Source organism: Daucus carota, chromosome 1 (assembly GCF_001625215.2).
Source record: "Daucus carota subsp. sativus chromosome 1, DH1 v3.0, whole genome shotgun sequence".
NCBI lineage: Eukaryota > Viridiplantae > Streptophyta > Magnoliopsida > Apiales > Apiaceae > Daucus > Daucus carota.
This window is the reverse complement of record NC_030381.2, coordinates 43030124-43046195: the sequence shown is the minus strand read 5'-3', so window position 1 is coordinate 43046195 and position 16072 is coordinate 43030124. Positions and strand designations below refer to the sequence as shown.

Genomic DNA, 16072 nt, shown 5'->3' with positions numbered 1-16072 from the left:
TTCTGTGACACTGTCTGTGCCTATTTTGTTTTGTCTGATACACTGATTTTAGTAGTCAAAATTATGCAAATATGAAACAGCTCTCGATGTGACGGAGCATGTTATTTTATTTTTCAAATATAAATTACTTATTTTTTTGAAAATATGTAAATATATAATTAAATTACCTATTTCCATAGACAAAAAATATTAAACACCTAATAGATACCTTCGGATTCAAATATTATGTGCGTGTTTAGGCAACAAAAATTCTAACCGTTTTTGCTAAGAAGTCGGCTTCTACTAAAAAGCCAAAAACATTTATATAAAAGATTGAAAATATTAATTTTTATTTTTTTGAATTATATTTTTTTACCAAACAATTTGATCACCCATAAAATCCTAATCCAAATTTTTTCAAACAGCCCATATATAAATATGACTGATTTAGTGATCTTCGTAAAATTAATCCAAAATTACACCTACAAAATGAAAGCTAAAAGATGTGTGATAAAGAACATGAGAGAGGAATGCTATGACATGTGATGTGTTGATTATAGGCATGTATGAACTTATTATTGAATGATGAGATTATTAGGTTGTCACATGGCATGCTGCTCCTCCTTGTCAGGTGCTGCTGCACATTGCCATTACTCATTCTTATTTCTTGTAGGAATCCTTACCATGGAATCTTTATTTATTTTACATACATTTTATATATTTTTCTTGTTCTGCTAGTTATTTTATATATTTTCAACGTTTCTTCACTTTGTAAATATTTTATAATTTCCAAAAATACTCACCCAAATAAATAGCGAAAAATATAATATAAATAATACTTTCGAAAAATAGAATAGCGAAATACAGGATTATTGTTTATTACAGTATCATTCGATTATCTTCTTTGTATTTTATTGAATTAAAAAATATTTATAATTTTATTTGATCCGTATGAATTATGATACGTTGTAGAAAATTAAATTTTATTTTAAAACTATTTTTTCTGAGTAATTTCCCAGTATTTTTAACCGTTATGTTAGCATTCACAGCACATCACTATTTGTCATGTCACATTTGGCTACCATAGTTTTCAAAATATCAAACTATAGCCGCCTAAAACAATTCCATGCACAACTCATCCACTACTCCTTATTACATGACAACTACTGGGTGGCACAACTCATTGGACACTGCACGCGCCTCCACGCGCCGCCATCGTACACGCGCCTTATTTTCGACTCGGCCCATTGCAAAAATGTCTTTGTTTTCACCAACATGCTCAAGTTTTACTCACATTTGGATGCTCATAATGATGTACTCAAACTGTTTGATGAAATGTCTCAGTGTGGGGTGAGGCCTGATGCTTTTGTGTACCCTATTTTGTTGAAATCTGCTGGTAAAGATGGGAGATTGTTGCATGCCCATTTGCTGAAGTTGGGGCATTGTTGTGATGGGTATGTGAGGAATGCAATCATGGATGTTTATGCGAAAAATGGGCCTGTTGAGGATGCTCATAAAGTGTTTGATGAAATGTCTGAGAGGAGTGTTGCGGATTGGAACTTGATGATTTCTGGGTATTGGAGTTGGGGGAAAAGAGCTGAAGCTTGTGGGTTGTTTGAGTTGATGCCGGATAAGAATGTGGTTACTTGGACTGCGATGGTTACTGGGTACTCGAGAGTTAAAGATTTGGTGAGGGCTAGGTGGTATTTTGATCATATGCCAGAGCGGAATCTTGTGTCATGGAATGCAATGTTATCAGGGTATTCTAGAAACGGGTTTGCTGAGGAGGCTGTAAGGTTGTTTGATGAGATGTTGAAAGCTAGGATGCAACCTAATGAGACGACTTGTGTTGCGGTTATATCGGCATGCTCTTCTCTTGGTGATCCTTGTCTTGCAGAGTCTCTTGTTAAAATGTTGAATGAGAAGGGAGTCAAGTTAAATTGTTATGTAAAGACGGCACTTATTGATATGTATGCGAAATGTGGGAACCTTGAAAATGCTAGAAAGGTTTTTGATGAGTTGGGTTTGTATAGGAACTCTTTTACATGGAATGCTATGGTTTCTGCATATGCGAGGACTGGTGATTTAGATTCAGCAAAAGAGCTTTTTGATCAAATGCCTGAAAAGAATGTAGTCTCATGGAACTCGATGATTGCTGGTTATGCACAAAACGGACAGTCAGCATGTGCTATTAATCTGTTTAAAGAAATGGTCAGGAACAAAAGCGTGAGACCAGATGAAGTTACATTGGTGAGTGTGATTTCAGCTTGTGGCCATCTCGGGGCATTAGGAGTTGGTAATTGGATTCTGAATACGCTGATGCAAGAAGGGGTTAGGTTAAGCATTTCAGGAAATAATTCTTTGATTTTTATGTACTCGAAGTGTGGTTGCATAGAAGATGCTAAAAAAGTTTTCGAAGAAATGGAAACAAGAGATGTTATATCGTACAACACACTAATTACAGGTTATGCAGCGTACGGACATGGCAATAAAGCTGCTGAATTAATCTATATGATGGAAGATGAGGGTATCAAACCAGACCGCATATCATATATTGGTGCACTAACAGCCTGCAGCCATGCAGGACTACTAGAGGAAGGCCGAAAGGTCTTTGAATCAATTAAAGCACCAGATGTAGATCATTTCGCATGCATGATTGATTTATTGGGGAGAGTAGGGAAGCTTGATGAAGCAATGGAATTGATTGAAAAAATGCCGATGGAGGCTCATGCTGGTGTTTATGGTTCACTGTTAAGTGCTAGTCGAGTTCACAAAAGACTTGACCTTGGGGAGTTTGCAGCAAACAGGCTCTTTGAACTTGAACCAGAAAATTCGGGAAACTATGTTTTGCTTTCCAACATATATGCTTCTGCAGGAAAGTGGGAAGATGTCGAGAGGGTTAGAGGGGCAATGAAAAAAGTTGGAGTGGTGAAGACAACTGGATGGAGTTGGGTGGAATACCATGGTGAAATACACAAATTCATAGTAGGAGATCGTTCACATGAACAATCTGAAAGTATTTATAGAAAACTGGCAGAACTTCAAAAGAAAATGAGGAGTGCTGGTTATGTAGCTGATGATAATTGTGTGCTGAGAGACCTCGAGGTGGAAGAAAAGGAAGAGATTGTAGGCAGTCATAGTGAGAAATTAGCCATTGCTTTTGCTCTCTTAGTTAGTGAAGCTGGGTCAGTGATTAGGGTGGTGAAAAACCTGAGGGTCTGTCAGGATTGCCATACTGCTATAAAGGTCATCTCAAAGATGGAGGGAAGAGAGATCATTGTGAGAGACAACAATAGATTTCATAGATTTAGTGAAGGTTTGTGTTCTTGCAAGGATTATTGGTAGCTAAAGATCCCCAATTCAAGTTCCTGTATAAATATTTTCTGCTGATATATATGGCGGGTGAGATGGTTTTGTGATTGCTGCAACACGTTTGAGCTATGATACTCTGACTCTCTGGTTTTGTATGCCTTTCTCGTGTTGCTTGCACAACATGACACCCGGAACAACAATTAGTCCTTGTGGGATCCTGAGTTAGTATTGAACCATTCAACCGGCTTGAAGACCACGTATGAGATGAATTTATGATGCCAAATGTAGATTACTAAGGAGAAAATACTACACTGAATCCGCTTCAGTTTTAATGTAAAGACAGGAATCAGTGATAAAAATCCAATGTTTGAGGTATATGGGGAATTTTTTTTCATATTTTCAGGATTTAAGTGACGAGATTCTTTCTAGCTGAGCTCCCAACTTTGTTTCTTACTGTTTCTTTTTCCTTGTAAGATTTAAAGTAATATGATTCCTGCCTTCCTGGCAAGTCCATGTGGAATCTAAATTCCATTCCCGCAAAGGCAGACAGAAGGCCCTATGATCACCCTGCGATTGACATTATAGCTATTGAAGAGGTACGTATAGGTCACTATGAATGCTGAGTGATTTGTTCGATCGGGGAGGTAAGCTTGACAAGGAGAAAATTTGATCATGACAAAGTAGCCTATGCGTAACTCTTAAATGCCAGTCAGATTCTCAGAAGACTTGACAGTGGGGAGTTTGCAGCTAACAGGCTCATTAAAGTTGAAAAATTATGTTCTACTCTTAACCGTGTATGCCTCTGCAAGAAAGTAGGAAGAAGCTGCAGGGGGAGAGTAGTCTACTCTTAACGACGTATGCCTCTGCAAGAAAGTAGAAGAAGCTGCTAGGGCTAGAGGGCTTGCTAGATTATAGAAAACAATAAGATAGGGTCGAGTAAATTAAGACTGTGGTCATTACATGCTCATAGCAGGAAATTGCTCAGAGGAATTTTTAGGCAGTTGTAAAACTTTGGCTAACTGCAAAATAAATTGATGATTGTTGGAGTTCTAGCTGAAACTAGTTTTGTGCTGAGACACATTGAAGGTATAAGCAGCCAAACCAAGATATCAGCCATTACATTTGTCCTTTGTTTTGGTGAAGCTTGGCGGTGTGTACAAGAGTGAATAACTTAATGATATTCTGGTATTGACAGGCGACTTTAAACGTCACTGCCGAGATACGTAGGGGAACCACTGGCAGGTCAGTATGAACTTTCATAACATTCGACATGATCTTCACATCTGACAACATCCAATATTTTTACCTGATTTAAATGTGTATAATTAATGCTTGTCTTGTTTGACATGGTTTTGATTTATTTCAACCTTTTACTTGTACTAATATGATGGTTAGAGCAAGTCCAGCAATGTCGTAATTCAAGTCTTAAATATAAAATAGAAAATTACTTGTCCTAGTAATATAGGATATTTTAAATAACTTCAACTCCAATACTGTGCCTTATCCTCACTATATATATTATATTTTATTATTAAAGTTTTTCTTTCATCATTAAAGTACAATATAAAATAGAGAGAGAAAAAGAGTTTGTATAATAATTTATTATAAAATATAAGATAGGACAAGAAAAGAGGTGTCTTAGCAAGGAAGCTTGAAGAGCTTGTCCTAGTGATATAAGTCATTATTAGGACATTGTTGGATCAACTTTTTTTTATATTAATTTATCAAAGAGGTGTCTTAAAAGGATTACGGCGAGTTCGACTAGATTTTGCATTTCTTACTTTTGAAGATCTCCGAGGGAAGTTTAATTCATTCTGAGGGAGTTTACTTGAGCTCTCTCTCATTCTTTGCTTATTCCTTTGTTAATAACATAACCAAGGTGCCTCAAATACCTAAGGGGAAGTTTAATTCATTCTGAGGGAGTTTACTTGAGCTCTCTCTCATTCTTTGCTTAATCCTTTGTTAATAACATAACCAAGGTGCCTCAAATACCTAAGGTGGTGGTGGTGGTGGTGGTGGTGGTGGTGGTGGTGGTGGTGGTGGTGGTGGTGGTGGTGGTGGTGGTGGTGGTGGTGGTGGTGGTGGTGGTGGTGGTGGTGGTGGGGGTGGGGGGGGGGGCAACTCAAACAATGTGCATTATCCTCATTATATATTTTTTTATTAAAGATTTTCTTTCATCATTAAAGGACAATATAAAACAGAGAGAGAAAGATAGGATGTATAATAATTTATTATAAAATATAAGATAGGGAAGGAATCATGTGCTTTAAAAATAAGATTTTAAGAGGTTGTCCTGGTGATATAAGACATTACCGGGATATTGTTAGATAACTTTCTTTTATCAAGTGCCTAAGTTCTATATAATTTCACAATAAGGCATCTCTTGGACTTTGTAACTCAACATGTGATTATTAGCGAAGATGGAGTTGTGACTTGTGAGAAGAAGATTTATAAACAAACGTTTATAATCACAGCCATGGAGAGTTAACAAGGGGAGTGACAACAGCTTTAACTTGAAGATACTTGTCCATAGCTTCCATCCCAAGCTCTCTTCCAAATCCACTCATTTTATATCCTCCGTAAGGACAATCAGGGCTGAAAGCTGTATAACAATTTATCCATATCACACCAGCTCTGATTGATCTCGAAACAGTGTTTGCAACATTCAAGTCCTTAGTCACAATTCCTGCTGCTAGTCCATATCGAGTCGCGTTAGCTCTCGTGATTGCCTCCTCGATTGTACTGAAAGAGTATAAATTGTTCTAGCTAACTCCATTCATTTGCAGTTGCATATCTATAAGATGATTAGTGATACGTAGAAGAGTCTAACTTACCTGAACTTCATGACTGACAGGACAGGACCAAAAATTTCATCCTTTGCAATCATCATGTGGTCCTAATCAAGTGTTGATCATAAATTCAGAGTTAAATAAGCACATTGTTGGCTCAAGGCGTCTGAAGCTGAAGATTCAAGTTTTCAGAAATTCACCTCAACGTTTGTGAAAATTGTTGGCTCGATATAGTACCCCTTCTCTCCGTGAGTCTTGCCACCGGTTAACAGGTGAGCCCCTTCTCGTTTGCCATGCTCAATGTATCCAAGTATTTTCTTAAACTGGTTCTGGTCAACCTGCCCAGTATAATCACATCAATGGTCTTCATAACATTAGATCCATTCTGAATTCTTGAAAGCGCAAAGTAATGTCAAAACAAATTACTCTTACTTGTGGTCCGTGACGCGTAGAAGGATCAAAAGGGTCCCCAATGACCCAGTTTTTAGCTTTCTCTGACAACTTCTCCACAATTTTATCATGAATTCCTTCCTGAACAAATATACGAGAGCTTGCCACACAGATTTCTCCCTGATAAGAACGATAGTGAGGATTGTAGGAGCTGTATCAATAACAAGTCAATACAGAATACTAATTCCAGTACTTCCACCATACCTTATTATAAAAACCTCCGAAAAGAGCCAAATCTGCAGCTGTATCCACATCAGCGTCATCGAATATCAAGAGCGGGGACTTACCTCCTAGTTCTAGAGATACAGATTTCAAATTGCTCAATGCCGCAGCTTGCATTACTAGCCTGCCTACTTCAGTTGAACCCGTAAAATCAACCTTGAATGATCAAACAGATAAGTAACTTACACCTTACAAATTTTCACAGAAAAAGCGCTTATACAATCTTATTCTTACTTTGTCAATGTCCATATGAGAAGAAATGGCCGCACCAGCTGTTGGTCCAAATCCAGTGACGACATTAAGCACTCCATCAGGAATACCAGCCTATCGGAAAATGGCCATCATCTTAGTAACTAAAAGTCCTTATATGTGTATAAGAAGAAAAAACGAATAGTTTGTATAAACATTTAACAGTACCAGCTTGGCCAAATGAGCGAAATAGAGAGCAGATAGCGGTGTCTGCTCAGCAGGTTTGACAATCATGGTGCATCCTGCAGCTAAAGCCGGGCTCACTTTGTAGAAGAACATGATGCTAGGGAAGTTCCATGGAATGATGATTCCAGCAACTCCAATTGGCTCGCGCAGAGTATATGCCTGGAATTCCCTAGACATTTTCAAAGTGTTGCCATGAACTTTATCCGCTGCACCAGCATAGTAACGCAAAGTGCTCACAGCAGAAGGAATTTCCAAGGCCTTCCCGAAAGCAAATAATTTGCCAGCATCAATTGTATCCAGTGCCGCTAACTCTTCCACATTCTCTTCAATTAAGTCCGCAAATTTCATCATGATCCTCCCCCTCTCCTGATCAAAACATCAATCACACCATAACAATTCAGAGGTCTTAACACCAAACAAAAACCGTAAATCAAACGTCTTCTTCTATCAATGTAATTGACTTACACAAGCGGGTAACCGGGGCCATGGACCATGATCGAAGGCAGCACGAGCAGCCTTAACAGCGATATCAATATCTTCTTTGTCACCTTCTGCGATTCTTGCTATCACTTGTTCTGTTCTTGGATCTATGGTCTCAAATGTCTTACCTGTTAAATAAGATAAATAAATGCGATAAAGTAATATTTTTAACAAAACAATTATAGGACTCTGATATTATCATACAAGTGATATCTGAAGCATCTAAAAGAAGGGTCAAGTGGGAAAAAACCTGAAACAGAGTCAACAAAATTTCCATTGATGAAGAGCTTAGTGAACTTAATTTCAGGAATTTTTGTTGATTTTCCGTTGCTCTCAGCTGCCATTGTTACTGTATTGTATTTTTGAGTGTGAAGAAATAAGCAGAAGCTTTATCGCCTATATATAAAGTGATGTGTGGAGATGTAGAGCCGCCCGCCCTCTTTGTCTTTATCGTATAAAGATGCTTAAGATTGGCTCCATGCTGGGAATGCATGATGCTTATGTGCCGTTTTTTGTCCGTAAGTGACTCGTATGTTTTAATGTTAAGCATATTTACATATTTGTTTTATATATTTTGTGCCGGTTAGCTAAGACTTTTCCTCTCACTCTGCCCAAGACTTAAGGCGTGAGCACGATCAATTTATTGGTCTCTGAGCTCTGCCCAAGACCTAAGGCATGAGCTGCGATCAATTTATTGCTGCTGTCTGTGAAAAAAAATTGTAAATCAATTTTTGATTAGAGAAGTTGAATCTATATTATATTAGTAACACACACATATGATATGATAAGATCAAATAAAAAAAATTTAAGTTACAAACTTATAATATTTTTTTTTGAGTGATTGACACTTTGCACCCCTTATGTTTCGGCGCTTTTTCGATTTGGTCTCAAACAATTTTTTTTGACAGTATGCACCCCAAAGTTTGAAAAGCGCTTCGCTTTGCACCTTTGACCAATCTTCGTTAATTTACCGTTAAACTTAACAGATTTCAGGTTTTCACTTTGCACCCCACAATTTCAAAATTTTTTTTCATGAATTAGACACTTTTGAAGTATTTTGAAATATTTTTTTCCCAAATTAGACACTATTGCCTGCTGGTATTAACGACATTGTTTACAAATGCCCTGAACTTCATAATATTAAGAACCATATGTGCCATAGGATGACAAAACAAGTTAGGAACTTTTTAAAGGATTGATAATATCACTTCAAAGCCTGAGAATGTTGGAGATTTCAGCCATATTAAAATTCTCATATTATTCTGTGTAAAACAAATTGTTGTTTAAAACAAACAAAAATGATGATACCTGATAAATGCACAGTATCTTTGCAAGGCAGGTGGGGCTATGTGAAGTGATTGATTCAGATAAATACCTTAAATATTCTGGAGCGAAGTCGATAAAAGACTCTAGTTCTGTCTTGGTAACTTGTTTAATTATAAACCTGTCATCTGAGGTTTTTGCAATGAAGACATTGCTCTTGCCACCCTGCGTTCCCCACTTCTTACAACGGCTAAGAGACCGTATATAATCTAATTCGTTGCAACAGATCTTCCGCAAAGCCTTAAATCTCCTTTCACAATAACAAGTTATAGTGTACTTTACCTTCTCAAGTGGACCTTCATCTGTAAAAGAAACCTTAGCATGCATATTGTTGTTGTATGAGAGCGAGTCCAACCCTGAGGAGGCTTGAGAACTGGACATGGATAAGAAGCTCTCATCAGCAGAAGCAAGAGGCTTGAGAACAACAATGTCGTTAATACCAGCAGGCAATAGTGTCTAATTTTGAAAAAAAATATTTCAAAAGTGTCTAATTTTGGGGAAAAAATATTTCAAAATACTCATGAAAAAAAATTAAAATTGTGGGGTGCAAAGTGAAAATATGAAATCTGTTAACTTTAACGGTCAATTAACGGTGACTGGTCAAAGGCGTGCAAAACGAAGCGCTTTTCAAACTTTAGGGTGCATACTGCCAAAAAAAATTGTTTGAGACCAAATCGAAAAAGCGCCTAAACATAAAGGGTGCAAAGTGTCAATCAATCTAATTTTTTTCTCGTGTTAATCTTTAGTTATAGAAAGTATCCCTATTGAAATCTATTGAAAAAATATCTTAATTCTTAAAAATAACACATAAATAAATCATGTGTTCTAACATATTTGTAATCGGGTTCAACATCGGATGTAGAACACTAATTATCATTGTGTATTGCTATATTTATAGGGTGCTTAAACTGTACAGCTGGGTTTGGAGGGTCTACAAAAATAAAATTGGTTATATAATACGTTTAACTTAGTTTTTACATTGAAAAATAATTTATGTATTTCTCCAACACAATTTTAACCAATGCTTAACAAAATATGTTAAAAAATATTGAACACAAATTATATATGTGCTGAACGCATAGTTTATTTATATGTTTTCTAATTAAATAGTGATGTATTTTCAACATGATTACCTTATTAACTAATAGCTAACACATACGAAAATAAAAAATAATTTAAAAAAGTTTTTAAATTTTTTATCGGAACCTTCACCTATAATATGAAGATCGCATATCACAATACAAACAATTTAAAATATAGATAATTATGTACTAATTAGGGATAATATTATAATGAAAATAATTAGGATTGAAAATATGTAAAGTATCCAAATATTGGATTAACTTTTATGGACTAGAATAGGATTTGCAACCGGCTAGCCTCTCCTCAAAACCCTAAAAAAAATTCTCTCAAACTTCTTCCTTTTCCCTAGCCATCCTGAGGGACTTCCATCAGTTTTCACTGGTGGAAAGCCCCAGATCAGTTATTTTCTTTGTTTTGCTCTTATTTTTCAATAATACTCCTCCCCAAGTAAAGATTCCTATCTTTCAAGATTGTATCTTTGTTTGATAAAAAAAAAATTGGGTGAGTTTTGTTCCCAATTTATTTGGGTTTTGTTTATTCTCTCATTGTGAGAGCTTGGTGTGTTTTGGTGTGATTCAATGTTCAGGACGTTAGATGTGTCAGATTTTCAAGAGATTGATTCAGTGGTAAAGATTTATACGGGATTGCAGTTACGATCGATAGCTCAAACGGGTTTTGATGAATTTTTTATGAAGGCTATATGTGTATATATCAATTTCAACAAATCGCTTGATTGTGTCTTCATAAAGACTAGATTAATCAGCGAAATGATCTGTTTTATGTTTGTTGGACTCGATTGTTCTTGTAGATGCCGTATGACTTTTCATTATTGAATTATTATTTTTTTTCAAAAAAAAAAATAATTTATGGACTAGACAAAAATATTAGATTATAAAATTGGAAAGATAAAATATAATCTAATCATTTTAATTTTAATTTTTTTCCAAAAATCTAATAACCTGCAAACTATGTTATATAATTAGAATAATTATTTTAGAAAACTATATTCTACAATAAGCAGAACACTAATCTTCATTTTTGTTAAAGTTGAAATATATTGACAGATAATTGATAACAAGACAATTTACGAATAATAATGACATATAAATTTGGATAATTAAATATATTATTTATGATTAAACTGAAAAATAATAACTGGTACTCTAATAATAATTGATTTTGGTATTCATTGCGATTTACCGAATATTTGGAGCCCTAACTATTTTGGTATCTTTATACTATTATTTTAATCTTTTAACAACAATATAAGACTTAATTTTAATATTAAACTTAATATTATGATTATTTTGTAGGATCAAGAAATAATCTATTTGATTAAATCCGAATTTTATACTTAATATATTGTTAATTTGAATTTAATAAGTTTTAAGAAAATTTAATTTTATTATATTTTACAATTAATATATACATGTAACTATTATCAGTACGTAAAAGTTATTAAATATAATTTATTACTATTTAATAATTATATTAACATATAATCAATCAATTAACTAAATATATAAAAGATAAAATGTTAATATTTTATTATTTAAAAGATTTAAGTCGGTGAATAGTGCCGGCCTAAATTTAGGCCAACAATGTTCGGTGGCCTAAATTTGGACCGAGATTTAGGTCACTGTTGGGAAGATTTAGGCCAGAATCGGTCCAAATTTGGATCTCTAGGCCACTGTTGGATTTACCCTAAGGCATGAGCTGCGATCAATTTATTGGTGTTGTCTGTGAAAAAAAATTATAAATCAATTTTTGATTAGAGAAGTTGAATCTATATTATTATTATTATATTAGTAATACACACATATATATGTGTGGTTAAGATCAAATAAAAAAAAATTTAAAATTACAAACTTACAAACTTTTTTCCTCTCCCAATCGTGTATTCTAACACATTTATAGTAGGGGTTCAACATCGGGTGTACGTACAACACATTATTTGTTTTCAAAACGCAAAATTGATCTATATAAAACACTCATATGAATAAAATTATTTGAACATCGTTGGCCTGTGTGGTAGTATCAGTCGGGGGACATGAGAGGCGGTGGTTTATCACGCGGCGGATGTTAGCGGTTCGGGTCCGCTTCTTCCCAACTCGTCAACTTAGTCGATACAAAGCTATATGACAATATCCGATCTATGATTTATCATTTATGGACGTTGATAAGATCCATCCATTTAGCAGCAGCACTTTAGGATGACATAGCCTTAAAGTTAAGGGCGAGGTTCAAACGAGTAAAGGTTTGTGGTGGATACCTAGGCACTCAGAGACGAGGAAAAGCGTAGTAAGCGACCAAATGCTTCGGAGAGTTGAAAATATATTGTGTATCAATGTATTTATAGAGATGCTTAAACTGGTTTGGAGAGTCTAGAAATATAAATATTTGTTATATAGTACGTTTAACTAAGTTTTTACATTGAAAATAATTTACGTACTTCTCTAACACAATTTTAATCAATATTTAACAAAATATGTTAAAAAATGTTGAACTCAAATTATATATGTGATGAACGTATAATTTATTTATATGTTTTCTAATAAAATAGTAATGTATTTCAATTATTTTCAACATGATTATCTTATATAACTAGTAATTAACGCATACAAAAATAAAAAGTAATTTTAAAAAATTGTAAATTTTCACGGAACCTTCGCCTATAATATGAAGATCGGCGTATCACAATACAAACAATTTAAAATATAGATAATTATGTACTAGGTAGAGATAATATTATATAATGAAAATAATTATGATTAAAAATATATAAAGTATCAAATGTTGGATTAACTTTTATGGACTAGACGAGAATATTGGATTATAAAATTGGATAAGATAAAATATAATCTAATCATTTTAATTTTAATTTTTTTCTAAAAATATAATAACCTACAAATTATGTTATATTGGTAGAATAATTATTTTAAAAAATTATATTCTACAATAAGCAGAACAATAATCTTCCTGTTTGTTAAAATTGAAATATATTAACAAATAATTGATAACAAGACAATTTACAAATAATATTAACATATAAATTTGGATAATTAAAAATATTATTTATAATTAAACTAAAAAATAATAACCGGTACTCTAATAATAATTGATTTTGGTATTCCATGCGATTTACCGAATATTTGGAGTCCTAACTATTTGGGTCTCCAAATCCCACACAAACGCCTATATATATACTCTTATTCTAATTTTACACACTCCTATTACCCTAATTACAACACAATCATCCATTCAGTTCTTCTCTAAATTTTTCCTAGATTTTTATCAAACAAAACACAATGGCAAATAGTTCAAGTAACGTGTCGAACAGTTCATTCCAAGAAGAATCAAGGGATGTTTACGAAGCTGCATTGCTTCTTTATAACATGAAACACATCACCCTTGATCCTCAAGCAGCCCATCAGTTAGAACAAGAGAAGGCTCGTCAAAAATACATATTACAATGCAGCCGCCCCAACTACCAGGACCATCTTCCTCCTGTACAAGGACTTGTTGGAAATTATTGCAGCAAGCCATTCCAGAAACAATTGACGAAAAGTGACTTGAAGAAAGATCAGCAAAGGCTACTACTGAACAAAAGCCATGTGAAACAGTTCTTGTATCCTCTGCTGAGCAGTGGGGAAGTTAAGGATGTCGAGAATCGAGAGATTGGAGTGCATGTTTATGATGCAGAAGGGAAAGTGTATGAGATGAAATTCAAGCTTTGGGCAGAAAAGGCTTATGTGCTGAAGACCAATGAATGGCTTAGGTTTTGCAGTGAGCATGGCTTGGTGGAAACAAAAGACTGGATTACTATTTGGATGTTCAAGCATGCTACAGATACTCATCAGCTTTGTTTTGCCATCATTCCTAACTATAATTTGTTACCATCATTATGATAATATATATCTATCTCTTGATCTACAATCACCAATTTTTCAAGGGTACTTAAAGAATTAAAGGTGGTTGAAGTATCTGCTATGAAGTATTTAATAATTATTATTACTACAATATTTTTATTCGTGTTGTTTTTTATATAGTGGTAGACAGGTAGTCCTCCTTGTCGTAGATCATTTAACAGTGTATATAAGAAAATTACGACGCTTTCTAGCTGAAATTTGCCAGGATGAGCTTAAAATCCACAAACATAACACAGGTTTTATAAGAACATAGAAAGCTTATATATAGAACTCGTGCAAAAGTTAAAGATTTGAGGATAGAATGTCAATATAAATAAAAATTACTTTATATCATAATTTGTTATTTAGCAATATTTGTTTTTTTTTATCAAAATTCAGCAATATTTGTTATTTGTTTGATACATATATAATATGAAATTCATATTGAAAAAAATATTAACTTCAAATTTTAATAATATTAAATTTTTTTAATATTATATATATTGTGTTTTCTATCTTCTATCTATTAGTTGAAAATAAGAATCATATTCTTCTATGATTATTACTTTTTAGGTTGTAAATAGAATTAAAACTCCATTCCATTTATGATTTCTGTTTGTTAACTTTTAATTAATTGCAGGTGAAAATAAGAATTCTAATAGCTAATTGTTAAAAATCCTATTCATTATACGATTGCTAGTTGTTAGTTTTTATCATACAATTTTTTAAAAGAATATATTCAAATAATTTTAATTGTGTCACATCACAAAACTCGTCTTCTCTATTATGTGAGTATATTTATTATTATTTTTTAATAAAAATCTAGATTATTTTTATTATCTTTGATTTCTAGGCCTATGCAATTGCAAACAGTTTTGAAGAAGAAAGGAAGTATATTTTAAGAAGCTGCGATTTTATAGATTTGGTGTGAAAATATAAATCGAATAACATCCATAATTAAGGGCTGGTAGAATTTAAACGGCCCAGAAGCAGCTTTTAATTATAACTCTAGAAGTACAAGTGTTTACGTGCGTGGTAATCAAACAGTTACCTTGTACAATAAGTACTCTGATATCAACAGAACAAGGGAACTCTCCGTACATTTCCATATACAAGTGCACTTGCTATCAAACAAGAAGATCACTTCCCCGCTAATATAAAACCCTTACAAACCCTCATAACAATTCTCATCATTGTTCTACAATTGTTCTATAATTGTAGAAATGTCTAGAGGAATGGAGAATTTGAGTGAAGAAGATGTGGCAGCCGCGTTGCAACTTTGTTCTTTCCAGTACATTGTTCTTGATCCTCAATCAGCCCGAGAATTAGAAGAAGAGAAACAAAGGGTGCAACGCTCTCTTCCTCCTCCCAAACCCCGCGAAAAGAAAACATTGCACTGCTTCCCTTCTTCGAGTGGAAACCAGCCGGATGATTTTCCTGTGGCGTTGCGTCGACTTGTGGGAAAATATTGCAGCCCCTCATGGAAGAAGAGATTGACAGAGAGTGACTTGTTGGATACTCAGACGAGGTTACTGCTTAAACAAAGCTATGTGGAGAATAAATTGTATCCACTTTTGACTCCTGAAGAAGTTGTGCAAGTGAAGGATGGTGGGCTTGGGGTGAATGTTTATGATGGGGAGGGTAATGTTTATAACATGAAGTTTAAGCTTTGGGGACTAAAGGCTTATGTGCTAACTAATCAGAACTGGCTTAACTTTGCCCGTGATCATAATCTTGTTAAAGGGGAAGACTGGATTACTCTTTGGATGTTCAAGCATTCAAGAACTGGTCAGGTGTGTTTCGCTATAAAGACCAAACCTCTGAGCAAAGTCTCTGTTGCTTCCGGAGGGAAGAAGGTGGTTAGCATGGATCAGTGCGACAGCCAGAAAAGAAGCCGAAACATTGCTTCTGATAGGAATGGTGATGGCTGCAGCAACTAAGGGAGAAAAAAATGATGATGGAAGGATTAGAGTGATTTAGATTATATAACTGAGGGAGGTCTGTTATTATCTTAACTCTTAAGCACATGTTCATGGTATTTTACATTAGCCCCGTATTAGGACAGATATAGTTTTATAGTTTTGGTACTTG

The 16072-nt window shown here is 34.4% G+C and overlaps 3 protein-coding genes across 3 annotated transcripts; 2 read left to right on the top strand and 1 right to left on the bottom strand.

Annotated features, from left to right (window-relative positions):
* The first annotated feature begins 891 nt into the window (after positions 1–891).
* LOC108209799 (pentatricopeptide repeat-containing protein At1g14470) lies at positions 892–3701 on the top strand. Its single transcript, XM_017380921.2, has one exon. The coding sequence runs from the start codon at positions 1045–1047 to the stop codon at positions 3322–3324; it is 2280 nt and encodes a 759-aa protein (XP_017236410.1). The 5' UTR covers positions 892–1044; the 3' UTR covers positions 3325–3701.
* A 1852-nt stretch (positions 3702–5553) lies between these two features.
* LOC108205596 (aldehyde dehydrogenase family 2 member C4) lies at positions 5554–8134 on the bottom strand. Its single transcript, XM_017375562.2, has 9 exons — positions 7918–8134; positions 7653–7795; positions 7170–7553; positions 6987–7076; positions 6735–6908; positions 6513–6650; positions 6281–6418; positions 6126–6187; positions 5554–6033 (listed from the first exon to the last, which is right to left on the bottom strand). The coding sequence occupies exons 1-9, from the start codon at positions 8009–8011 to the stop codon at positions 5760–5762; spliced, it is 1497 nt and encodes a 498-aa protein (XP_017231051.1). The 5' UTR covers positions 8012–8134; the 3' UTR covers positions 5554–5759.
* Positions 8135–15204: 7070 nt separating this feature from the next.
* LOC108222988 (putative B3 domain-containing protein At4g03170) lies at positions 15205–15921 on the top strand. The gene has a single exon (XM_017397015.1). The coding sequence runs from the start codon at positions 15205–15207 to the stop codon at positions 15919–15921; it is 717 nt and encodes a 238-aa protein (XP_017252504.1).
* Positions 15922–16072: the final 151 nt, after the last annotated feature.